Source organism: Oncorhynchus masou, unplaced genomic scaffold, assembly GCF_036934945.1.
Source record: "Oncorhynchus masou masou isolate Uvic2021 unplaced genomic scaffold, UVic_Omas_1.1 unplaced_scaffold_2011, whole genome shotgun sequence".
Classification (NCBI taxonomy): Eukaryota; Metazoa; Chordata; class Actinopteri; order Salmoniformes; family Salmonidae; genus Oncorhynchus; species Oncorhynchus masou.
This window is the reverse complement of record NW_027008500.1, coordinates 37,827-65,467: the sequence shown is the minus strand read 5'-3', so window position 1 is coordinate 65,467 and position 27,641 is coordinate 37,827. Positions and strand designations below refer to the sequence as shown.

Genomic DNA, 27,641 nt, shown 5'->3' with positions numbered 1-27,641 from the left:
ACTGCCGGTGATTTTCAGTTCCGCTTGTTTTCTAGTCGTTGCGACAATGTTCAGTTGTATATCGGCCCGTTGTGGAGGACTGCGGAGTTTTAGTTCAACAGCCACCACAGACGAAACATAAAGCTTTAATCATGGTGAATGTAAAGAAACGGAAAGGTCGAGTCGTTATCGACTCTGACTCTGAAGATAGTGCCAGTGATGATAATTTAGATCAAGTAAGGAGGTTTCTATGTGTTTTTTTTCCGCTCTCGGTGTTGACAACCTAGGTAATGTTAGCTGTGCCTAGGAGTTTTGGAGGATTACACCGCGCCATAGGCCTGACGTTTTATTGGCTTTATTCAATTCCAGTTTATAGTATCATGTGGCAACGACAATAATTTGTCATAATTTGCAAGTCAAATAATACAGTGACCTACGGATTTATAACGCAATCTTTCTGCATGACCCGAAGGGGCGCAGCTGAAGTTAAATGTTGACACACAGTTAGCTAATGTTAGCTAACCAGCTAGCGTCCGATAGACTGTCCCGTTTCTGTACAGCCAGTGGTGTTGCTATAAAGACATGTCAATCGTAGATTTAGCATAGCCTTACATGTAGCAGTGAAGGTGGTAATTTGCTATCTTTGCTATTATATCGCCTGATAGTAATTTAGTTAGGTAGCTAGCAACAATTCGGCCTGTTGATTACATTTTGTTTTGGTAAACATACAGTTAAACGTTGACACAAGCTTCAACAGGGAGGTATATTACCCAATGATGGCTCTTTTTTTTTTTACACAGCACCATATTAAAATAGAATCATTTTAAGTTTCTCACTGTAAAATAAGACTACATAATAAAAGCGAGGGACTGATAAACTATAGTACTATTATGCTTCCACACATGCAACAGCCTCTAAATATACTGTAAAGGTTTAGTCAACAAAAATGTAACATTTACCTGTTCTGCTGTCCTCTGAGCAGGCCATACAGAATTCATCCTGTATAAGTCAATCCATATTAACTATTGAAAATATATATGTTGTACAGTAGGTAAACTCCTCCACTATTCTACCTGCCCATTGTCTTATCACTGTGTCAGCCTTTTCAGACACAATCGCCCATGCTTTAAACTTACCCCTCTGTCTTGTGTATCCCACCCTGTGGCACCCAGGCGCTTCCGGCTCTATTTTTTATAATAGGATGTCAGCTTCTCCACTTTGTCTGTTTGATCTACTGTATCAGGAGTTCAGGCACTCAACCCCTTTCTCTCGCCCTGTGGCCCCCAGGAGCTTCTGTCTCTGGCCACCAAGAGGAAGAGGGTGGACTCGGATGACCAGCAGGATAACCAACAGGATGACCAGCCAGTCAGTAAGCCTGCAGCCTCATCAGACTCTGAGACATCAGACAGCGACGATGAGGTATGAATCTCCTCTCTATATCTATGTTGAACTCCTTAGAGCTGGTTTCCTGTACTAAGAAGCAAGCTCAACTGAGGATGTTTTTTCAAAAAAAATTTTTAGAAAAATGTTTTAGTCCCTGACTAGGCTTGACCTGGGTCCAGGAAACCAGCCCTTATACTAGGTGGCATGAAAGAGTCATGTTATTATCACTATATTTTTATACAGTCCTTGATGCTCCACGTGACAACATTGTGCTTACTGATTTTTCTGTGTATGTTGTTTTCACTTAGTGGACCGCCGGTGGTCCTAAAGTCAAGAAGAAAGTTAAGCCAGGGAAACCGACAACAACAGAGAAGAAGAAAGAGGCGGCGAAGAAGAGGGTCCATAAAGCTGCATCGTCCGGTAGTTCTGGTGGAGACAGTTCAGCTGACAGTTCTGCCCCCCGAGGAGGGTACGTTGTCCTGAGACCCCGGGCTCACCCCCCCCCCTCCTTCTTTCCTCTATACTTCTCATCCTCTCTCCTTGGCTCCTTCTAAAAACACATTGGAGAGGATGACCCAAGGGGAGAGACCTTGGATCTTCTCATTCTATATACACTTGAGAAGGAGATGGGATGCAAGGAATCTTTGAAAGACTAATTGAGATAGACCCCAAGAGTTGTTGATTGCTGCCAGTGGTTTATTTGACCATTTGATTCTTGCGTATCTACCAACTAATAATGCTAACTAACTCCATGTAATGGTGTCTTCCAGGTGATCGGAGACGTGGAATCGCAGAAAGACACGTTGAGATAAACATCTCTCTTGGGGTTTCTTATAATGTAATGGTCTCTTCCTCCAGGTGAGGTGTCTGACTCCGAGAGCAACAGCTCTGCCTCCAGCTCAGAATCCTCATCGGAGGACGATGTTTTCAGGGACGAATACGGAGAGGACCTGATGGGAGACGAGAAGGACAGGGCTCGTCTGGAGCAGATGACGGAGAAGGAGAGGGAGCAGGAGCTCTTCAATAGGATAGAGAAGAGGGAGGTGCTCAAGAGGAGGTAAGACTACTTCAGGAAGTTGGAACTATAAGGGACAGTTTCCTGGATGCAAACTTTAGCCTAGTCCTGGACTAAGAAGCAAAAGTGATCCTTTGAGTACAGACCCGCGTTCATTTATTCATATGAAGAATATAAGGTGAGACTAGGATGAGCAGGAGAGTTGTGACTGAGACTGTCGTAGCGCAGGAGAGTCGAGACTGTCGTAGCGCCGGAGAGTCGAGACTGTCGTAGCGCCGGAGAGTCGAGACTGTCGTAGCGCAGGAGAGTCGAGACTGTCGTAGCGCCGGAGAGCGCGAGACTGTCGTAGCGCCGGAGAGTCGAGACTGTCGTAGCGCCGGAGAGTCGAGACTGTCGTAGCGCCGGAGAGTCGAGACTGAGATGGTGTGTGTGTGCTCAACAAAAATATAAAAACACCATTTTGAATGTTCATTTCTTTACCATAGGCCACTGCCAATGTTGTGTTAGAGAATTGGCACATAATTGCATTTGATCAATGGCAATTAGAATGCACAGAGATGCCTTGACTAAATCCCGAGGCCCATTGTTGTTATTCATTCACCACCATCGCCTTTAGGGATTCTCGAGTGGCGCAGCGGTCTAAGGCACCGCATCTCGGTGCTTGTGGCATCACTACAGACCCTGGTTTGAATCCAGGCTGTACCATTTGCCCAGCGCCGCCCGGGTTTGGTCGTCATTGTGAATTAGAATTTGTTCTTAACTGACTCTCCTAGTTAAATAAAGGTTTAAATAAAATAAAACAAATCATATTTTATGTTGCATAGCCCCTTGTCGCAAGGATCTGTACACAATTCCTGGATCCTGAAAATGTCTCAGTTCTTCCGTGGCCTGCATACTCACCAGACATGTCACCCGTTGAGCATGTTTGGGATGCTCTGGATCGACGTGTACGACGACATGTTCAAAAGGAACAGGACAACATTCTACAGGCCATAATTCATGACCTCATCAACTCAAAGGAGATCTCCCGTCGCATGCTGTTGGTCACAGCAGAACCTGTGTGGTTTTCTGACCCACGACCCTACAATTATTTAGTTAAAGTTTTCTGTGACCTCCAGATGCATATGTGTATTCCCAGTCATGTGAAACCCATAGATTTAGGGCCTAATGAATGTATTTTTATTGACAGATTTACTTATGAGGTGTAACTCGGTAACATCTTTGAAATTGTTGCAATGTTACGTTGATATTTTTTGCTCACAGTATGTGTGTGTGTGTGTGTGTGTGCGTGCGCATATTTCTAAAAGTCCTGAATGGTCTCCCGGGTGGTTAAGGGCGCTGTACTGCAGCGCCAGCTGTGCCATCAGAGTCCCTGGGTTCGCGCCCAGGCTCTGTCGTAACCGGCCGCGACCGGGAGGTCCGTTGGGCGACGCACAATTGGCCTAGCGTCGCCCGGGTTAGGGAGGGCTTGGTCGGTAGGGATATCCTTGTCTCATCATGCACCAGCGACTCCTGTGGCGGGCCGGGCGCAGTGTGCACTAACCAAGGTGGCCGGGTGCATGGTGTTTCCTCCGACACATTGGTGCGGCTGGCTTCCGGGTTGGGATGCGCGCTGTGTTAAGAAGCAGTGCGGCTTGGTTGGGTTGTGTATCGGAGGACGCATGACTTTCAACCTCCGTCTCTCCCGAGCCCGTACGGGAGTTGTAGCGATGAGACAAGATAGTAGCTACTAAAAAACAATTGGACACCACGAAACAGGGGAGAAAAAGGGGTAAAATATAATAAGTCCTGAATAACACACCACAGACACGTCGTAAATCCCAGTGATTTGTCCTAATTGCCTGATCAGTAGATTGTGAGAGGGCTCCCAAGTGCCACAGCGGTCTAAGGCACTGCATCTCAGTGCTAGAGGCGTCACTACAGACACCCTGGTTCGAATCCAGGCTGTATCACCAATGGAGCTGTAATTGGGAGTCCCACAGGGCGGCGCACAATTGGCCCAGCGTCGCTCGGGTTTGGCCGGTAGGCCGTCATTGTAAATAAGAATATATTCTTAACCGACTTGCCTAGTTAAATAAAATAAAAATATTTTTTTAAGTGAATGACTAGCCCTTGATATGTATATCTTGATTTATTGCTATGTATATCCCATAATCGAACATCTTCTGTATCAGATTTGAAATTAAAAAGAAACTGAAGACGGCGAAGAAGAAGGAGAAAGAGGAGAAGAAAAAGAAGGACGAGGAAGAACGGAAGAAGCGAGAGCGATCATCCGGTCATCATGAAGACCGGGCTCATCAGGACCTGCAGGTGGTGAGTTTATCTTCTGAAAACATTTCTAAGGACTCATTGTGCAGGAGTATTGAGGTAGATATGGACGTGAAGGCAGGGTAAAGTGACTAGACATCAGGATAGATAATAAGGTATTTGAGGTAGATATGTACGTGAAGGCAGGGTAAAGTGACTAGGCATCAGGATAGATAATAATAAGGTATTAGAGGTAGATATGTACATGAAGGCAGGGTAAAGTGACTAGGCATCAGGATAGATAATAATAAGGTATTAGAGGTAGATATGGACGTGAAGGTCAGGGTAAAGTGACTAGACATCAGGACAGATAATAAGGTATTAGAGGTAGATATGGACGTGAAGGCAGGGTAAAGTGACTAGGCATCAGGATAGATAATAATAAGGTATTTGAGGTAGATATGGACGTGAAGGCAGGGTAAAGTGACTAGGCATCAGGATAGATAATAATAAGGTATTTGAGGTAGATATGGACGTGAAGGCAGGGTAAAGTGACTAGGCATCAGGATAGATAATAATAAGGTATTAGAGGTAGATATGGACATGAAGGCAGGGTGAAGTGACTAGACATCAGGATAGATAATAAGAAGGTATTTGAGGTAGATGTGTACGTGAAGGCAGGGTAAAGTGACTAGACCTCTGGATAGATAATAAGAAGGTATTTGAGGTAGATATGGACGTGAAGGCAGGGTAAAGTGACTAGGCATCAGGATAGATAATAATAAGGTATTTGAGGTAGATATGTACATGAAGGCAGGGTAAAGTGACTAGGCATCAGGATAGATAATAATAAGGTATTAGAGGTAGATATGTACATGAAGGCAGGGTAAAGTGACTAGACATCTGGATAGATAATAATAAGGTATTTGAGGTAGATATGGACGTGAAGGCAGGGTAAAGTGACTAGGCATCAGGATAGATAATAATAAGGTATTAGAGGTAGATATGGACATGAAGGCAGGGTGAAGTGACTAGACATCAGGATAGATAATAAGAAGGTATTTGAGGTAGATGTGTACGTGAAGGCAGGGTAAAGTGACTAGACCTCTGGATAGATAATAAGAAGGTATTTGAGGTAGATATGGACGTGAAGGCAGGGTAAAGTGACTAGGCATCAGGATAGATAATAATAAGGTATTTGAGGTAGATATGTACATGAAGGCAGGGTAAAGTGACTAGGCATCAGGATAGATAATAATAAGGTATTAGAGGTAGATATGTACGTGAAGGCAGGGTAAAGTGACTAGACATCTGGATAGATAATAAGAAGGTATTTGAGGTAGATATGTACATGAAGGCAGGGTGAAGTGACTAGGCATCAGGATAGATAATAATAAGGTATTTGAGGTAGATATGTACATGAAGGCAGGGTAAAGTGACTAGGCATCAGGATAGATAATAATAAGGTATTTGAGGTAGATATGTACGTGAAGGCAGGGTAAAGTGACTAGGCATCAGGATAGATAATAAGAAGGTATTTGAGGTAGATATGGACATGAAGACAGGGTAAAGTGACTAGACATCTGGATAGATAATAATAAGAGTAAAATAAAGAACATATTAGCAGCAGCACATGTGTGAAAGTACAGTGCATTTGAAAAGTATTCAGACCCCTTGACGTTTTCCACATTTTGTTACGTTACAGCCTTATTCTAAAATGGATTACATTGTTTGTTACTCAGCAATCTACACACAATGCCCCATAATGACATCACAATGCCCCATAATGACATCACAATGCCCCATAATGACCAAGCAAAAGCAGGTTTTTAGAAATATCACATTTACATAAGTATTCAGACCTTTTACTCAGTGCTTTGTTGAAGCACCTTTGACAGCGATTACCGTCTCAACTCTTCTTGGGTATGACGCACGAAGCTTGGCACACCTGTATTTGGGGAGTTTCTCCCATTCTTCTCTACAGATCTTCTTAAGCTCTGTCAGGTTGGATGGGGAGCATCGCTGCACATATATATTTATTATTATTATTATTTACATAATTTTTAATACATTGGCTATAATTTCTAAAAATCTGTTTCTGCTTTGCCATTATGGGGTATTGTGTGTAGATTGATGAGGGATAAATTATTTAATCCATTTTAGAATTAGGCTGTAACGTAACAAAATGTGGAAAACGTCCATTTGAATACTTTCCCAATGTGCTGTATATTTTTAAACAACACACCACATTGTGTTCCATAGTCCTTCCAGGTACATTGTGACTACATTCTCCTGTAGGTTATGTCCCACAACAAGGAGCGGAGAACTAAACGGGATGAGAAGCTGGATAAAAAGTCTCAGGCCATGGAGGAACTGAAAGCGGAGAGAGAGAAGAAGAAAACGAGGACAGCGGAGCTCCTGGCGAAACGGCAGCCCCTGAAGACCAGCGAGGTGTACTCTGACGACGAGGAGGAGGAAGAGGAGGATGATGAAGACAAATCCTCAGTAAAGAGCGATCGCAGTTCACGCTCTTCATCTTATTCCGAAGACGAAGAGTGAGTATCTATCCATCAGCTGTGGGTTGATTAAAAAAAAAAAATACAAAAAATATTAGTGTTCCTGGTAGTACTGGAGCTCAATGTTAAACACTGCAAATTAGTAGTTCCTTAATAGGTCTAAATTACTTTATGTTGAATTTGGTCTTCAAGAATTAGTTAGTCTAAGAAATCCCATTTCAGTAACCTTGTAGCTTTTTTAATAAAAAAAAAAAAACTATTTGAAACCTTTCTGCTTGACCAAGGATCAGTGACCAGTGTTTCTATGTTTCCTGTCTCGGGACGTTTTCAGGAAAGAGGAGACGCCACCAAAGTCTCAGCCCGTGTCACTGCCAGACGAGCTGAACCGCGTCCGTCTGTCCCGACACAAACTGGAGCGCTGGTGCCACATGCCGTTCTTCCAGAAGACGGTCAGCGGCTGCTTCGTACGGATCGGCATCGGGAACAGCAGTAGCAAACCGGTTTACAGGGTAACAAGATGCATTTATTGGGGCTGTTTCCCCTGAGACAGATTTAAAGTCCTACCCTACTCTCCTTTTCAACCCGTTTATCACCTGATTTACTGAACAAAAAGCACATCTCAATAGGTGGTCCAGGTATCCTCATGGCATGGCATGGGGGTGGGGGTGGGGGGGGGGGGTTCTCTATTGCTCCCCTTTTGTTCCTCAGGCAAGATGGAGGCTGATGACATCAGAGGGCACCGGCCTACTACTCCTTGAAGTTTGCACTTGTGTCAAAAAACAAAAACGAAAAGAAAAAAAACTATTTTGGTCAAAACATATTTTCTTTACCCTTATGTGTGTGTACATTACTGTATTAATTCGTGGGATATTATTTACAATAGTAAAAGTTATTTAAAAAAAAAAAATAGCTTGAGTGCATGTTTAAACCTGGTCCTAGGCTAAAAATCATGCTCAATGGTGAATCTCCGTGTCTGGGAAACTTATTCCTATTTAACTTTGATATTTTCAGTTCTGTTCAATAATGAGTATTTCTTGTAATTCCCTGTGATAAGGTGGCTGAAATAGTTGACGTGGTAGAGACGGCTAAAGTGTACCAGTTGGGAACGACCCGGACGAACAAAGGACTACAGTTACAGTACGAGATCCTTCATTTAAAACTACTCGCCTCTTACCTGCTACTACCCTTTGCTTCTCTTCTTCCTGTTTCTCTCCACCTCTTCTTCCTGTTTCTCGTCTTCCTGTTTCTCTCTCCTCTTACCTGCTAATACCCTTGGCTTCTCTTCTTCCTGTTTCTCTCCACCTCCTCTTCCTGTTTCTCTCCACCTCTTCCTGTTTCTCTCCACCTCCTCTTCCTGTTTCTCTCTCCTCTTACCTGCTACTACCCTTGGCTTCTCTTCTTCCTGTTTCTCTCTCCTTCTCTCTTCCTGTTTCTCTCCTCCTCTCTTCCCGTTTCGCTATTTCTGTCTCTTTGTCTGTGACGGTTTCTCTGTGCCCTCTGTCCCATAATCTCTCTCCTCTAGGCATGGTGGTGATACCCGAGTCTTCAGACTGGAGTTTGTGTCCAATCAGGAGTTCACAGAAAACGAATTCATGAAGTGGAAGGAGGCGGTGAGTTGACTGGAAGGAGCATGCTGATTGGATGGTTGACTTGAGGAAGTGGGAAATTGAGATTTCTGGTTGGTTGGATGGTTGACTTGAGGAAGTGCCAGTGGGAACATGCTGATTCTGGATAGAGGAGCTTGAACTCCTCCTCCTGGTAGACAGCAATATTTGTAACAATAGACAAGGCAATATCCAAAGTGACTGGGAAAGATGAATGTTGTGGATCTTCGATGGGTGTCTCGTTGAGAAACAGGGTTCTGTTATACCGGGTTACGTCGGGCCTGTCGGAGAGCAGAGTCTCTTGATGTTTTTGCTCTCTGTCTACAGATGATCATAGCCAGTATGCAGGTTCCTACTCTAGATGAGATCAATAAGAAGGAGCAGGCCATCAAAGAGGCCTGTAACTACAAATTCAACGACAAAGACATCGAGGACGTAAGTATCCGGCCATCTCAAATATCACCTTATTTCCCTATATAGTGCACTACTTTAGACCAGGGACCATATTCCTTATGTAGGGCCCATAGACCTCTGGTTTAAAGTAGTGCACTATATAGGGAATAGGGCTCTGGTCTAAAGTAGTGCACTATATAGGGAATAGGGCTCTGGTCTAAAGTAGTGCACTTTATAGGGCTCTGGTCTAAAGTAGTGCACTTTATAGGGCTCTGGTCTAAAGTAGTGCACTTTATAGGGCTCTGGTCTAAAGTAGTGCACTTTATAGGGCTCTGGTCTAAAGTAGTGCACTTTATAGGGCTCTGGTCTAAAGTAGTGCACTACATTTTTATTTTACCTTTATTTTACTAGGCAAGTCAGTTAAGAACAAATTATTATTTTCAATGACGGCCTAGGAACAGTGGGTTAACTGCCTGTTCAGGGGCAGAACGACAGGTGTGTACCTTGTCAGCTCGGGGATTCAAACTTGCAACCTTTCGGTTACTAGTCCAACACTCTAACCACTAGGCTACCCTGCCACCTCTACACTCTAACCACTAGGCTACCCTGCCTCCTCTACACTCTAACCACTAGGCTACCCTGCCTCCTCTACACTCTAACCACTAGGCTACCCTGCCTCCTCTACACTCTAACCACTAGGCTACCCTGCCTCCTCTACACTCTAACCACTAGGCTACCCTGCCTCCTCTACACTCTAACCACTAGGCTACCTGCCGCCCCTACACTCTAACCACTAGGCTACCCTGCCTCCTCTACACTCTAACCACTAGGCTACCCTGCCTCCTCCACACTCTAACCACTAGGCTACCCTGCCTCCTCTACACTCTAACCACTAGGCTACCCTGCCTCCTCTACACTCTAACCACTAGGCTACCTGCCGCCCCTACACTCTAACCACTAGGCTACCCTACCACCTCTACACTCTAACCACTAGGCTACCCTGCCGCCTCTACACTCTAACCACTAGGCCACCCTGCCTCCTCTACACTCTAACCACTAGGCTACCCTGCCACCTCTACACTCTAACCACTAGGCTACCCTACCTCCTCTACACTCTAACCACTAGGCTACCCTGCCTCCTCTACACTCTAACCACTAGGCTACCCTGCCTCCTCTACACTCTAACCACTAGGCTACCCTGCCTCCTCTACACTCTAACCACTAGGTTACCCTGCCACCTCTACACTCTAACCACTAGGCTACCCTGCCTCCTCTACACTCTAACCACTAGGCTACCCTGCCTCCTCTACACTCTAACCACTAGGCCACCCTGCCGCCTCTACACTCTAACCACTAGGTTACCCTGCCACCTCTACACTCTAACCACTAGGCTACCCTGCCACCTCTACACTCTAACCACTAGGCTACCCTGCCACCTCTACACTCTAACCACTAGGCTACCCTGCCACCTCTACACTCTAACCACTAGGGTACCCTGCCACCTCTACACTCTAACCACTAGGCTACCCTGCCGCCTCTACACTCTAACCACTAGGCTACCCTGCCTCCTCTACACTCTAACCACTAGGCTACCCTGCCACCTCTACACTCTAACCACTAGGCTACCCTGCCGCCCCAGGGAATAGGGTGCATAGGGTGCCATTGGCATTAATATTGGTCTCATTTGTTCAGGCTTATTTCCCGGTCATACCTATTCTGTACCGTATTAATGATGTTCATTACAGTGTTGAACTTTGACCTTGTCGGTTGATCCACAGATTGTTAAAGAGAAAGACAGATTCAGAAAGGCTCCTTCCAACTACGCCATGAAGAAAACATCACTACTCAAAGATAAGGTAGATAAATTAACATCTCCTGGGTACGGTGTGGGTACGGTGTGTGTGTGTGCTTTAATGTGTGTGTGTGTACACTGTTGATTCCATAGAGTTACATTTTCTGATTCCATTTATTGTTCATATGGTGTTCACCTTGAACCTGCAGGTCAGCATTTCATTGTCCTGCGTACCATGTGTATCCTGTTGCAGGACAAATGAACTTGACTTGTCTTCTTCCAGGCCATGGCTGAGGAGAGTGGAGAAGGAGACCGAGCCAAAGAGATCCAGGACCAGCTGAATGAGTTGGAGGAGAGGGCCGAGCATCTGGACAGACAGAGAACCAAAAACATCTCTGCCATCAGGTAAACACAATAATCATATTATATTTTTTATTATAATGAACTTCATTTATTTAGAGTCTTTGAGGGGGGGTGATGAATGTAGTACATAGCAATGTTTGTATAGTAAGATCCAATTTTAGGTAAACCTCACTTTTACAATGTTTTTTTTTTTAAATGAAGAAACATTGAATTAAATGTCATCCTCACAACACGTTAAACGGGATATTTTGCAACTTACCCGGAGTCAGATGAACTCGTGGATACTATTTTATGTATCTGCGTGCAGTTTGAAGGTCGTTTCTGGCGCTAACTGCTAACTGGCGCTAACTGCTAACTGGCGCTAACTGCTAACTGGCGCTAACTGCTAACTGGCGCTAACTGCTAACTGGCGCTAACTGCTAACTGGCGCAGTGATTATCCCTTTAATCTGTTTTACAACAACCGGTGCGGCATGGCTAGCCTATATGATGAGATTGTTATGGATAAGAGCGAGAATATTTGTTCAACGGCAGCCAAGCATCGATCACCATGTCACCAGAATAAGAACCTATATTTATTTTAAAGGAATATCAAACTCATCACACAATACCCCATAATGACATCACAATATCCCATAATGACAAAGTGAAAACAGGTTTTTAGAAATGTTTGTACATTTATTACAAATAAGATACCTTATTTACATAAATATTTAGACCCTTTGCTATGAGATTTCGAAATTGAGCTCTGGTGCATCCTGTTTCCATTGATCATCCTTGATGTTTCTACAACTTGACTGGAGTCCACTTGAGGTAAATTCAATTGATTGGACATGATTTGGAAAGACACACACCTGTCTATATAAGGTCCCACAGTTCACAGTGCATGTCAGAGCAAAAACCAAACCATGAGGTCGAAATAATTGTCCGTAGAGCTCAGAGACAGGATTGTGTCGAGGCACAGATCTAGGGAAGGGTACCAAGCAAATGTCTGCAGCATTGAAGGTCCCCAAGAACACCGTGGCCTCCATTCTTAAATGGAAGATGTTTAGAACCACCAAGACTCTTCCTAGAGCTGGCCACCCGGCCAAACTGAGCAATCGGGGGAGAAGGGTCATGGTCAGGGAGATGATCAAGAACCCGATGGTCACTCTGAGAGAGCTCCTGGGTTCCTCTGTGGAGATGAGAGGACCTTCCAGAAGGACAACCATTTCTGCAGCACTCCACCAATCAGGCCTTTATGTTAGATTGGCCGAACGGAAGCCACCCCCCAGTAAAAGGCACATGACAGTCCGCTTGGAGTTTACCAAATGACATCTAAAGGACTCTGACCATGAGAAACAAGATTCTCTGATCTGATGAAACCAAGATTGAACTCGTTGGCCTGAATGCGAAGTGTACACGTTTGGAGGAAACCAGGCACCATCCCTACAGTGGAGCATGGTGGTGGCAGCATCATGCTGTGGGATGTTTTTCAGCGGCAGGGACTGAGACTAGTCAGGATTGGGGGGAAAGATGAACGGAGCAAAGTGCAGAGAGATTCTTGAAGAAAACTTGCTCAGGACCTCAGACTGGGGCAACGGTTCACCTTCCAACAAGAAACGACCCGAAGCACCCAGCCAAGACAATGCAGGAGTGGCTTCGGGACAAGTCTGAATGTCCTTGAGTGGCCCAGCCAGAGCCTGGACTTGGATCTCTGGAGAGACCTGAAAATAGCTGTACAGCGACGCTCCCCATCCAACCTGACAGAGCTGGAGAGGATCTGCAGAGAAGAACGTGGAGACACTCCCCAAATACAGGTGTGCCAAGCAGGTAGCGTCATACCCAAGAAGACTGGAGGCTGTAATCGCTACCTATGGTGCTTCAACAAAGTACTGAGTAAAGGGTCTGAATGTTTATGGAAATGTGATGTTTCAGTTTGAGATTTTTTTTAAATAAAACATTCTAAAAAAAATAATGTTTTTTTGCTTTTGTTATTATTGGGTATTGTGTGTAGATTGATTAATTATTTTAGAATAAGGCTGTAACGTAACAAAGTGGAGAAAGTCAAGGGGTTTGAATACTTTTTCCGAATAACCTCCATCTGTTTTCTCCGAATGTATCTAAACCTCTCTGTCCATCTGTCTCCTCCAGCTACATCAACCAGAGGAATCGTAGCTGGAACATCGTGGAGTCTGAGAAGGCTCTAGTCGTAAGTATCCCAGCCTCCATCTGAACTAAATACCTGTCATCGCAGCGCAATTATGTTTTTAATCCGTTAAAGTTTTGGTTTTGTTATAAATATACTGAACAAAAAATATAAACGCAACATGCAACAATTTAAAATATTTTACTGAGTTACAGTTCATATGAGAAAATCAGTCAATTTAAAATAAATTCATGAGGCCCTTATCTTTGGATTTCACATGACTGGGAATACAGATATGCATCTGTTGGTCACAGATACCTTAAACAAAATAGGGGTGTGGTTCAGAAAACCAGTCACTATCTGGTATGACCACCGTTTGCACCATACATCTCCTTCACATAAAGTTGATCAGGCTGTTGATTGTGGTCTGTGGAATGTTGTCCCACTCCTCTTCAATGGCTGTGTGAAGTTGTTGTATATTGGCGGGAACTGGAATACGCTGTCACACGTCGATCCAGAGCATCCCAAACATGCTCAATGGGTGACGCGTCTTGTGAGTAATGCAGGCCATGGAAGAACTGGGACATTTTCAGCTTCTAGGAATTGTGTCCAGATCCTTGCGACATGGGGCCGTGCATTATCATGCTGAAACATGAGGTGACGGCGGTGGTTGAATGGCACGACAACAGGATCTCGTCACGGTATCTCTCTGCATTCAAATTGCCATCGATAAAATGCAATTGTGTTCGTTGTCCGTAGTTTATGCCTGCCCATATCATAACCTCACCGCCACCATGGGGCACTCTGTTCACAACGTTGACATCAGCAAACCGCTCGCCCACACGATGCCATACACATGGTCTGCTGTTGTGAGGCTGGTTGGACGTACTGCTCAACTCTCTAAAATTACGTTGGAGGCGGCTTATGGTAGAGAAATGAACATTCAATGATCTGGCAACGGCTCTGGTGGACATTCATGCAGTCAGCGTGCCAATTGCACACTCCCTCAACATGAAACTTCTGTGGCATTGTGTTGTGTGACAAAACTGCACATTTTAGTGGCCTTTTGTCCCTAGCTACTATTTTATAGTTGCGCCTTAATTATTTATTGTTCTATTTTTTTCTTTATATTCAGTTTATTTGCGTTCAGTAGTTATGGCTGCTGTCCCTGTACAGGGATCAACATCAGGGGAAATTTCAGAGTGACAACTAATAGTACTCGATAAAACTCAAACTTTCATTAAAACACACATGCAGGGTACTCAATTAAAGCTACACTCGTTGTGAATCTAGCCAACATGTCAGATTTTAAAAATGCTTTTCGGCGAAAGCATGAGAAGCTATTATCTGATAGCATGCAACACCCCGAAATACCTGAAGGGGACGTAAACAAAAGAATTAGCGTAGCCGGCGCTACACAAAACGCAGAAATAAAATATAAAACATTCATTACCTTTGACGAGCTTCTTTGTTGGCACTCCTATATGTCCCATAAACATCACAATTGGGTCTTTTTTTTAGATTAAATCGGTCCTTGTATACCCAAAATGTCCATTTATGAAGCCCATGTGATCCAGGAAAAAACAGCTTTCCAAAGCGCAACGTCATTTTTTTTAAATTAAAAAAGTTGCCTATAAACTTTGACAAAACACTTCAAACTACTTTTGTAATCCAACTTTAGGTATTAGTAAACGTTAATAATCGATCAAATTGATCACGGGGCGATCTGTATTCAACAGCAGCAAGTCTTGAAATCATGGTCCATATTCTCTCTTTCATAACTTCCCCCGATGACAGGAAGTGCCTATTCCTCATTTCACCAAGGATTAACTTCAACCCAATTCCCAACACTGGCGACATCGTGTGGAATCTGTAGGAACTGTAAACGGGGCGCTATCTATTTTCCCGTACCATAGACAATACAGAGAACTGGCGAAGGGATATTTTGTTTTTGTTTTTTTGTGAACAGTTTTCCTTGGTGTTTTGCCTGCTACACACGTTCTGTTATAGTCACAGACATGATTTAACCAGTTTTATAAACTTCAGAGTGTCTTTTTATCCACACATACTAATCATATGCATATACTATATTCCTGAGTAGCAGGACGTTGAAATTTTGCGTGATTTTTTTAACAAAAAGCTGAAAAAATTCATACCCTCTTTAAGAGGTTTTAACTGCATTGTTGGTTAAGGGCTTGTCAGGAAGCATTTCACTGTAACACCTGCTGTATTATTATTATTATTATTATTATTATGTATTATTATATCAGCGCATGTAACATTTAATTTTGAGGTGCACCTGTGTTCATGCTGTTTAATCATCTTCTTGATTTGCCACACCTGTCAGGTAGATGGGTTATTGCAACGCTCCCCTCAAAAACTTGAGACATCTGTGGCATTGTGTTTTGTGACATAACTGCACATTTTAGAATGGCATTTTATTGTCCCCTGCCCAAGGTGCACCTGTATAATGATCATGCTGTTAAATCTGCTTCTTGATTATGCCACACCTGTCAGGTGGGATGGGTTATCTTGACAAAGGAGAAGTGCTCAGTAACAGGGATGTAAACACATTTGTGCACAGAATTTGAGAGAAATGAGCTTTATGTGCTAATATGGAACATTTCTGGGATCTTTTATTTCAGCTCATGGGACCAACACTTTACATGTTGAGTTTATATTTTTATTCAGTGTACATTTATATTCTATTGCTTATTACGACTCATTGTTACGTTACATTTGTAATTATTATTATGACTATATTATATATACTATTTCTCTTTCAGGCTGAAGGACAGAATGCCAAGATGCAGATGGACCCGTTTACTAGACGGCAGTGCAAACCAACCATGGTGTCCAATGTAAGTCTCTGTCTGTCTACCATGGTGTCCAACGTAAGTCTCTGTCTGTCTACCATGGTGTCCAACGTAAGTCTCTGTCTGTCTACCATGGTGTCTAACGTAAGTCTCTCTCTGGCTCTCTACCATGTTGTCTAACGTAAGTCTCTGTCTGTCTGTCTACCATGTTGTCTAACGTAAGTCTCTGTCTGTCTGTCTACCATGGTGTCTAACGTAAGTCTCTGTCTCTCTGTCTCTCTCGCTCTCTGTCTCTCTCGCTCTCTGTCTCTCTCGCTCTCTGTCTCTCTCGCTCTCTGTCTCTCTCGCTCTCGTTCTCTGTCGCTCTCGCTCTGTCGCTCTCTGGCTCTCTACCAAGTTGTCTAACGTAAGTCTCTATGTAGGGTGCCATTTGGGATGCAGCCATGCTGTATAATATTATAATATTCAGATTAACTTGTGTGTCTGTCTGTTTGTGTTTTGGCAGGCCAGAGACCCTTCAGTCCATGCAGCTATCCTCCAACACCTCAATGAGAAGTACGGAGAAGGGTCAGGCAAAGAGATGGACTTGGAGTTCGAGATGGGCAGGGGAGCAGGACAGGCTGCTCTGAAAGTCATCGACCCGACTAAGAACACCAGCGACCTATCAGAGGACCTCTTTAAAGTTCACGACTTTGACGTCAAGATTGACCTACAGGTTCCCAACGCAGGTGAAGTTCATATGTAACGAGCACAAAGTGGTGGGTTCACGGGTCGAACCCCCGTCTCCAGGGGGATTGTTCAATTTTTGATGTGGGTTCGGTCGTGGTGCTGCTAGACCATATATAAGTATATGGTATACTACAAAGCAGCATCAGTGCATTAGGAATGTAAAAATTCATCGATTATGCGTCAGTCCCCAATGTCACAGTGGCTTCCGTCATTGTTAAATAGAAGAAGTTTGGAACCACCAAGAGCTGGCCATCTGGCCAAACTGAGCAATCGGGGGAGAAGGGCCTTTGTCAGGAAAGTGACCAAGAACCCGATGGTCACTCTGACAGAGCTCCAGTGTCTGGAAGGAGATGGGAGAACCTTCCAGAAGGACAACCATCTCTGCAGCTCTCCACCAATCAGACCTTCATGGTAGATTGGCCAGACGTGCCTTTTACTGAAAAGTGGCCTCCATTACAGCCTGCTTGGAGTTCGCCAAAAAGCACCTAAAGAACTCTCAGACCATGAGAAACAAGATTCTCTGATCTGATGAAACCATGATTGAACTCTTTGGCCTGAATGCCAAGCGTCACGTCTGGAGGAAACCTGGCACCATCCCTACAGTGAAGCATGGTGGTGGCAGCATCATGCTGTGGGGATGTTTTTCAGCGCTGGAGATTAGTCAAGATTGAAGGAAAGATGAAAGTGCAGAGAGATCCTTGATGAAAGCTTGCTCAGTACCTCAGACTGGGGCGAAGGTTCACTTTCCATCAGGACAACGACACAAAGCACACAGCCAAGACAACTTCAGGATAAGTCTCAATGTCCTTGAGTGGCCCAGCAAGAGCCCAGACTTGAACCCAATTAAACATCTCTGGAGAGACCTGAAAATAATTGTGCAGCGACACTCCCCAACCAACCTGACAGAGCTTGAGAGGATCTGCAGAGAAGGAAGGGAGAAACTCCCCAAATACAGGTGTGCCAAGCTTGTAGCATCATACCCAAGAAGACTCAAGGCTGTAATCGCTGCCAAAGGTGCTTCAACAAAGTACTGAGTAAAGGGTCTGAATACTTATGTAAATGAGGTATTTCTGTTTTTTATTTTTAATAAATGTGCATACATTTCTGAAAACCTGTTTTCAATTTGTCATTATGGGGTATTGTGACGTCATTATGGGGTATTGTGACGTCATTATGGGGTATTGTGACGTCATTATGGGGTATTGTGACGTCATTATGGGGTATTGTGTTTAGATTGATTAGGGAATCCTGGAGTCGCCTCTTCACTGTTGAAGTTGTGACGGGTGTTTTTAGTGGTACTATTTAATGAAGCTGCCAGTTGAGGACTTGTGAGGCATCTGTTTCTCTAATGTACTTGCCCTCTTGCTCAGTTGTGCACCGGGGCCTCCCCACTTCTCTTTCTATTCTGGTTAGAGCCAGTTTGTGCTGTTCTGTGAAGGGAGTGGTACACAGCGTTGAACGTGATCTTCAGTTTCTTGGCAATTTTTCGCATGGAATAGCCTTCATTTCTCAGAACAAGAATAGACTGACGACTTTCAGAAAAAAGTACTTTGTTTCTGGCCATTTTGAGCTTGTAATCTAAACCCACAAATGCTGATGCTCAACTAGTCTAAAGAAGGCCAGTTTTATTGCTTCTTTAATTAGCACATAAATTTTCAGCTGTGCTAACATAATTGCAAAAGGGCTTTCTAATGATCAATTATCCTTTTTAAAATTATAAACTTAGATTAGCTAACACAATGCGCCATTGGAACACGAGTGAATGTTGCTGATAATGGGCCTCTGTAGATATTCCATAAAAAAATCTGCCATTTCCAGCTACAATAGTCATTTACAACATTAACAATGTCTACACTGTGTTTCTGATCAATTTGATGTTATTTTAATGGACACAAAAATGTGCTTTTTTTTTCTCTCTCCAAAAACAAGTGCATTTCTAAATGACCCCAAACTTTTTGAACGGTATATAGTGTATCTATTTAATGTCATTGAGCAGACGCTCTTATCCAGAGAGACAGTAGTGAGTACATTTTCATACTTAAAAAAAAAATACTGGTCCCCCGTGGGAATCGAACCCACAACCCTGCCGGAGAAAGCACTATTTTCTACGAAATCAGTTGTGACTTGTTAAGGATCATTTTTACTCCTGAACTTATTTAGGCCAAAACGGAGGTTGAATACTTCTTGACTCAAGACATTTCAGTGTTTTGTTTGTTTTTTTCTTCATTTTTTAAAATTAATTTAATGAAAACCTAATTCCACTTTGACATTATGGGGTATTGTGTGTAGATCAGTGATCACAGCTCAGACACACAGCTCAGAGAGGCTCTGCTCATGACCATCAGCAGCAGATTTGAATGGAAATTAGAAAATGTGTTTGTGCAACAAATGTTAGTGCATCTTATCGAACATTTGTGGGCAGAACTGAAAAAGCATGAGCAAGGAGGCCTACAAACCTGACTCAGTTACACCAGCTCTGTCAGGAGGAATGGGCCTAAATTCACCCAACTTATTGTGGGAAGCTTGTGGAAGGCTACCTGAACCGTTTGACCCAAGTTAAACCATTTAAAGACAATGCTACCAAATACTAATTGAGTGTATGTAAACTTCTGACCCACTGGGAATGTGATGAAAGAAATAAAAGCTGAAATAAATCTACTATTATTCTGACATTTCACATTCTTAAAATAAAGTGGTGATCCTAACTGACCTAAGACAGGGAATTTTTACTAGGATTAAATGTCAGGAATTGCGAAAAGTTTAAATGTCTTTGGCTAAGGTGTACAGACGTTGCCAAAAGTTTTTCACAAAGTCTGCTGCCTCAGTTTGTTTGATGGCAATTTGCCGGGATGTTATGAAGAGTGATCAGATGAATCGCAATGAATTGCAAAGTCCCTCTTTGCCATGGAAATGAACTGAATCCCCCCAAAAAAACATTTCCACTGCATTTCAGCCCTGCCACAAAAGGACCAGCTGACATCATGTCAGTGATTCTCTCGTTAACACAGGTGTGAGTGTTGACGAGGACAATCTGTCATGCTGATGGAGTTTGAATAACAGACTGGAAGCTTCAAAAGGAGGGTGGTGCTTGGAATCATTGTAATTATGCTTGTAATTATACTTCAGTATCCATGGTAACATCTGACAAAAAATAATCTAAAGACAACTGAAGCAGCAAACTTTGTGGAAATGAATATTTGTGTCATTCTCAAAACTTTTGGCCACGGCTGTATGTAAAACTTCCGACTACAACTGGTATAAAGATATTTATCTAATCTATTGAAACTAAACGTGTGGTTCCTGTATTGTATCGGAGCCCCATGTATAAAGATATTTATCGAATCGTCTTGAAATGGAAAGATTATCATCATTAGTTAGCCAGCTAACTTCGATAAATCAGAATTAACAGATTATTATTATTATTATTATTATTTTATTTTTTTTTTATAATAAAGTTTGTTTGAGTCCATTAGGCCAATTTCAAGCTTTTCTAAAAAATCTCAAGCTATTTCAGAATATTTAGGCCGGTTAGCTGTCTTGATCCTGCGTTTTAGTATGCCCCTCCATCGTGACGTTTTCCCGAGGTACAGATCTGGGATCAGCTCCCATAATCCCAACGTTAACCATAGTGAGGGGGGGGAGGGGGAGCTGCACTGATTCAAGGTCAGCGTCTAAGGGACAACTTCACCCTGAGCTGTAACAGGATGTGTCCTAGTAATGCTGTTCCTCTGGTGTGTTTCAGAAGCCAAGTCTCTGTCAGTGAGCGCCAACACACTGGCAGTGAAGGACGGTGCTCCACGTAGGTCTCTCAACCTGGAGGACTACAAGAAGAGGAGGGGCTTGATCTAAAGAACTACAGGAAGAGGAAGGGCTTGGTCTAATGAACTACAGGAAGAGGAAGGGCCGTGGTCTAATGAACTACAGAAAGAGGGGGCTTGGTCTAATGATCTAATAGCCTAACCCCTCAGTCAGTCAGAACCACCTGCATGTGTTGGTTGGCCATTCTACCTGTGTGTGTGGGTGTGAGGTAAGTGTGTGTGGGTGTGAGGTAAGTGTGTGTGAGGTAAGTGTGTGTGGGTGTGAGGTGTGTGGGTGTGAGGTAAGTGGGTGTGGGTGTGAGGTAAGTGTGTGTGTGGGTGTGAGGTAAGTGTGTGTGTGTGTGTGGGTGTGAGGTAAGTGTGTGTGTGTGAGGTAAGTGTGTGAGGTGTGTGAGGTAAGTGTGTGTGAGAGGGGACAGAGTGTGTGTACACTAGAGACTCCATTTTAAAACTGGTAGGAAATATTAAGAGAAGGCTACTTTTCTCTCTTTGAAGAAAGTTGTCCACCTTTTAATTTTTATGTGCAAAATCGTACTTTTGAATTGTTTTTTCTTTTTTTCTGGTTATTTCTACGTTTTTTTTTAAATTTTTATAAATAAATCTTACGTTGGTTCTCCCTCATACGGATCTGAAGTTCACTCCTTTTGGTGTCCGGGGCACATTGCTTGTGAAAGGACATTGTCTTGTAAGACTTAGATTTGTTGAAATACTGAATCTGGTTTTTCCCCATCAACAACAGACTGGATTGGTCAACCGCTAACGGTTGAGGTTTGGAGAAACTGATTCTAGATCTGTAGCTAGGGGGAAACTTCACCCCTTTTTAGCCTCTTAGACTGTCACCCAAGTCTACAAAAAGAAACAGATTAATCTATTTTCATGGATCTTTTCTTTTAATCTCTAGTTTTTTTCTGTTGCTTTTTGTTGCCTCCCATTTTCAGAGCAGATTCTCAGTGTTATCGATTGTGTACTTAGTCAGTTCCTGTATTGATGTGGCATGCCATATGTATATGATACAGTTTGGAGTGAGGCAGAATAAAAGAGGGGTTTCGTACCGTTTGGTTTCTGTTTTGTCTCGCTCCCCAATGAACTATCCCAACGAGTGAATGAGTGTGTCTCTCTAAATCTTCCCTATTCCCTTATTTGTAACAGGGTTCCAATAGTGAAAATGTAAAGATCTTTCAAGTTAATCAACTGACAAAAGTTCAACAAATAGCTACCCTGTTGAGGAAAATGGCGGCACTCGGTTTGTTGTTTGGGGCGAAGTTTGTTGTTTTGGAAAATGTTGAGTCTATTGGAAAGATTGACTACTAGCTAGTTAGCTTCTTTTTTGTGGGGGGTTCGATCCCATGAGGCGGTTGACATCAGTTGCTGGGAATGCTGACCAAGGCCGGGTCTGAGGAGCTGTGTGGCGTACCAGGGTCAGATGATGATGATGATAATAATAATCACAGTGGTTGTCGAGGGTACAACAGGTCAGCACCTCAAGAATAAATGTCAGTTGGCTTTTCATAGCCCATCATTCAGATTTAGAGACAGCAGGTGTGGTAGAGGGAGTCCAAAACAGCAGGTCCTGGACAAGGACCCGTGAACACGTCCAGTGACAAGGTACCAGGCAGAACAGTTGAAACTGGAGCAGCAGCACGACCAGGTGGACTGGAGACAGCAAGGAAACATCAGGCCAGGTAGTCCTGAGGCATGGTCCTAGGGCTCAGGTCCTCCGAGAGAATTAGAGAGAGCATACTTAAATTCACACAGGACACCGTATAAGACAGGAGAAATACTCCAGATATAACAAACTGACCCTTTGCCCTGCGACACAGAAACTACTGCAGCATAAATACTGGAGGTTGAGACAGGAGGGGTCGGGAGACACTGTGGCCCATCCGATGATACCCCCGGACAGGGTCAAACAGGCAGGATATAACCTCAACCACTTTGCCAAGGCACAGCCCCCACACCACTAGAGGGATATCTTCAACCACCAACCTACTACCCTGACACAAGGCAGAGTATAGCCCACGAAGACCTCCCCCACGGCACGAACCCGAGGGGGCACCAACTCAATCATAGGACCTACTGAATAAATAGTCTTAAAGACTTAAAGGTTGAGACCGAGTTTGCGTCTCACATGGGTAGGCAGACCATTCCATGAAAATGGAGCTCTATAGGAGAAAGCCCTGCTTTCAGCTGTTTGCTTAGAAATTCTAGGGACAGTAAGGAGGCCTGCGTCTTGTGACCGTAGCGCACGTGTAGGTATGTACGGCAGGACCAAATCGGAAAGATAAGTAGGAGGAGCAAGCCCATGTAATGCTTTGTAGGTTTGCAGTAAACCTTGAAATCAGCCCTAGCCTTGACAGGAAGCCAGTGTAGGGAGGCTAGCACTGGAGTAATATGATCAAATATTTTGGTTCTAGTCAGGATTCTAGCAGCCGTATTTAGCACTAACTGAAATTTATATTCAGTGCTTTATCCGGGTAGCCAGAAAGTTGCGCATTGCAGTAGTCTAATCTAGAAGTGACAAAAGCATGGATTCATTTTTCTGCATCATTTTTTGACAAAGTTTCAGATTTTTGCAATGTTACGTAGATGGAAAAAAGCTGTCCTTGAAACAGTCTTGATATGTTCGTCAAAAGAGAGATCAGGGTCCAGAGTAACGCCGAGGTCCTTCAGTTTTATTTGAGACGACTGTACAACCATCAAGATTAATTGTCAGATCCAACAGAAGATCTCTTTGTTTCTTGGGACATAGATGTTTGTTCTATGTTTTGTCCGAGTTTAAAGGTAAAACATTTGCCTCCATCCACTTCCTTCTGTCTGAAACACAGGCTTCCAGGGAGGGCAATTTTGGGGCTTCACCATGTTTCATCGAAATGTACAACTGTGTGTCATCCGCACAGCAGTGAAAGTTAACATTATGTTTCTGAATGACATCACCAAGAGGTAAAATATATAGTGAAAACAATAGTGGTCCTAAAATGGAACCTGGAGGGACACCGACATTTACAGTTGATTTGTCAGAAGACAAACCATCCACAGAGACAAACTGCTATCTTTCCGACAGATAAGATAACCAATTTGGGTTTCCAATCTCTCCAAAAGAATGTGGTGATCGATGGTATCAAAAGCAGCACTAAGGTCTAGGAGCACGAGGACAGATGCAGAGCCTTGATCTGACGCCATTAAAGGTCATTTACCACCTTCACAAGTGCACTCTCAGTGCTATGATGAGGTCTAAAACCAAACTGATGCATTTCATATACATTGTTTTTCTTCAGGAAGGCAGTGAGTTGCTGTGCAACAGCTTTTTCAAACATTTTTGAGAGGAATGGGAGATTTGATATGCGCCGATTCTTCGCTTTTTTTCTATTTTCTGGGGCAAGGTTTGGCTTTTTCAAGAGAGGCTTTATTACTGCCACTTTTAGTGAGTTTGGTACACATCCGGTGGATAGAGAGCCGTTTATTATGTTCAACCAAGGAGGGCCAAGCACAGGAAGCAGCTCTATCAGTAGTTTAGTTGGAATAGGGTCCAGTATGCAGCTTGAAGGTTTAGAGGCCATGATTATTTTCATCATTGTGTCAAGAGATATAGTACTAAAACACTTGAGTGTCTCTCTTGATCCTAGGTCCTGGCAGAGTTGTGCAGACTCAGGACAACTGAGCTTTGAAGGAATAGGCAGATTTAAAGAGGAGTCTGTAATTTGCTTTCTAATGATCATGATCTTTTTGTCAAAGAAGTTCATGCTGAAGTGAAAGCCATCCTCTTGTGGGGAATACTGCTTTTTAGTTATCTTTGCGACAGAATCAAAGATACATTTGGGATTGTTCTTATTCTCCTCAATTAAGTTGAAAAAAATAGGATGATCGAGCAGCAGTGAGAGCTCTTCGGTACTGTCTTTCCAAGCTAGTCGGTAGACTTCCAGTTTGGTGTGGCGCCATTTCCGTTCCAATTTTCTGGAAGCTTGCTTCAGAGCTCGAAATGGCTGGTCTCCGTCTATTTTATGCAAACAAGAATCTTACAAATTCTCATAAAATAGATTAATTAAGGGTTTTCAATTAATGAAAACACATTGGCATAATTAAATTACAGTAACAGCAGTTATAGTCAATGAACTAATCTGATCTAAACTGATCATAATCTTGATGTGATTGGCCTGACTGAAACATGGCTTAAGCCTGATGAATTTACTGTGTAAAATGAGGCCTCACCTCCTGGTTATATTAGGGTTAGATGCTGTGGAACACCGACTAGATGCTGTGGAACACCGACTAGATGTTGCTGAACACCGACCAGATGCTGCTGAACACCGACCAGATGCTGCTGAACACCGACCAGATGCTGCTGAACACCGACCAGATGCTGCTGAACACCGACCAGATGCTGTTGAACACCGACCAGATGCTGTTGAACACCGACCAGATGCTGTTGAACACCGACCAGATGCTGTTGAACACCGACCAGATGCTGTTGAACACCGACCAGATGCTGTTGAACACCGACCAGATGCTGTTGAACACCGACCAGATGCTGTTGAACACCGACTAGATGCTGTTGAACACCTAGAGAGGAACCCCTGTGAGCACTGGTCTGGCCCACTCCATAACCTACCTGACCCTTCCTGCTGATTATGTCAGAGAAAACCCACCACCTTGCCTGCTGTACCTGCCCTCCCCTTGGACTCCTGCTTCTTCTAAATAAAAGATACTGACCCACATCTAAGTTGGGAGATTCTTAATTCCCAATGAAACAGGTGTGTGTGTGTGTGTGTGTGTGTGTGTGTGTGTGTGTGTGTGTGTGTGTGTGTGTATGTGTATAGTGCACCTTTCTTTGAATGCCAACGTCTGGTGTACTATAAGACTCCCTGTCAATAAACATTTGTAAAAAATGTTGTCCATTTCACATTATACACTATACAAAACATGTCATAGGAATTTATTGTGGGTGTTGACTTTTGACTGAAAACTATATATGTGATATGAAATCCACATTATGGAGAAAAGCGCATTATAATTCCCATTTAAAGTATTTTATAACAGTGTGGAAAGTATTGCTTTCTTGAATACAGCCCTGGTATGTTCCTCCCCACATCCCGTGATTCCATGGTGCGGCTGGGCTGGCCACGTCCATCTATGTGACAGCTCAGCACCAAGCTGAGATGGCAGCCTCACTCAGTGGTCTGAACCGGTGGAATCATATAGGATAAAGACGACCGATATACCAGACAATCGCTTCGTTAATGTTTTTTTTGCGGTTCAGCGGTTATCTAGCTTGTCTCTCGGCTTTCGTAAAACCACAGTCAAGATGACCAGTCTGACCGCAGTGAAATGACTTAATGTTAACATATGAACGAGCTGTCTATCTAGATATTCTCTTAAAATGTCATCGTGGCTGGGTGGACTGGGCTCTGGCTTGGGCCAGTCTCTAGGCCAGGTCGGGGGAAGCCTGTCCTCATTCACCGGACAAATATCCACCTTCATATGCTGCTGGAAGAAGTTGAAGGTGAGTTAAAAAATATGTCAGAAGAAACATTAGCCAGCCAGCACTCAGCAGCATGACACTCAAGTCAGTAATAAAGTAATCACTACAAACTATGTAACTGTTAAACCAATTATCTACATCACCGGTTGCTCTATAACTGGACTAGACTTTTCCAGATCCAGATAGTTTTCTTTTAAGAGAGAATTTTTATCAGATGGGTCATCGGCACCAACCCAAAACAACAAGCAATGGAACAAATGCAACCCATTCGTCTTACATATTCCCAGACGCGAATAGCATTACTTTCTATGATGTATTTATTGTGTGTCTAGTGCTGAATAAAAGACGTTTCGATTAGAGTTGTACTTTTTAAAATTTTGTTTGGGGTGAATATAGCAAAGACTAGCCAAAAGTAATGTAATGAAACAGGCAAGGAGCAGGTCTCGAACCCTCGACCTTGGAGCCCGAGGTCTGGCGCGCTATCGACTGTGCCGCAAAAACATGCTCGTGCCTTTCCGCGCTTAAAAACCCAGATGTCGTTACAGTAATAATGATCAAAGAGTTGTGACAGCGCTTATAAGTGACTTAACACTGAGCCGCTTCTAGTGTGGTGATATTCAGAGATCCACTTCGAGCAGCAAGACTCCTGTTGCTGATGTCATATGTCAACAAGCATTTAACTCATTCATTGACAGAAACCACAAGTAGACATTGTATCACTGCGTAACAACATCATTCCATCCAACATACTGTAATGAAATAGGCAGGGAGCAGGTCTAATAATGATGCGCTCATTTAAGCACTGAACCAGCCATCGCTGAATAAGTGATATAAATCGCACGTGACTTTGCTTTGCTAACTGTATTGTAACCTCGACCTTCTAGCCCGAGGTCTGGCGCGCTATCGACTGTGCCGCAAAAGCATGCTCGTGCCGCAGGACAGAAACAGCCTGGAGGAGAGGAGGAGAGGAGCTGGAGGGACAGAAACAGACTGGAGGAGAGGTGGAGAGGAGCTGGAGGGACAGAAACAGACTGGAGGAGAGGAGGAGAGGAGCTGGAGGAAGAGAAACAGACTGGAGGGGAGGAGGAGAGGAGCTGGAGGGACAGAAACAGACTGGAGGGGAGGAGGAGAGGAGCTGGAGGGACAGAAACAGACTGGAGGGGAAGGAGGAGAGGAGCTGGAGGGACAGAAACAGCCTGGAGGGGAGGAGGAGAGGAGCTGGAGGAACAGAAACAGACTGGAGGAGAGGAGGAGAGGAGCTGGAGGAACAGAAACTGACTGGAGGGGAGGAGGAGAGGAGCTGGAGGAACAGAAACAGACTGGAGGGGAGGAGGAGAGGAGCTGGAGGGACAGAAACAGACTGGAGGGGAGGAGGAGAGGAGC

General features: G+C 43.7%; 1 protein-coding gene across 1 annotated transcript; it reads left to right on the top strand.

Annotated features, from left to right (window-relative positions):
- Nucleotides 1-18: 18 nt before the first annotated feature.
- Nucleotides 19-21,845, top strand: LOC135532756 (RNA polymerase-associated protein RTF1 homolog). Its single transcript, XM_064960200.1, has 17 exons — nucleotides 19-215; nucleotides 1,267-1,398; nucleotides 1,671-1,835; nucleotides 2,226-2,419; nucleotides 4,552-4,687; nucleotides 6,923-7,179; nucleotides 7,472-7,649; nucleotides 8,195-8,277; nucleotides 8,663-8,750; nucleotides 9,072-9,179; nucleotides 10,916-10,993; nucleotides 11,213-11,334; nucleotides 13,425-13,482; nucleotides 16,206-16,280; nucleotides 16,741-16,963; nucleotides 20,707-21,027; nucleotides 21,178-21,845. The coding sequence occupies exons 1-16, from the start codon at nucleotides 132-134 to the stop codon at nucleotides 20,811-20,813; spliced, it is 2,088 nt and encodes a 695-aa protein (XP_064816272.1). The 5' UTR covers nucleotides 19-131; the 3' UTR covers nucleotides 20,814-21,027; nucleotides 21,178-21,845.
- The last annotated feature ends 5,796 nt before the right edge of the window (nucleotides 21,846-27,641 follow it).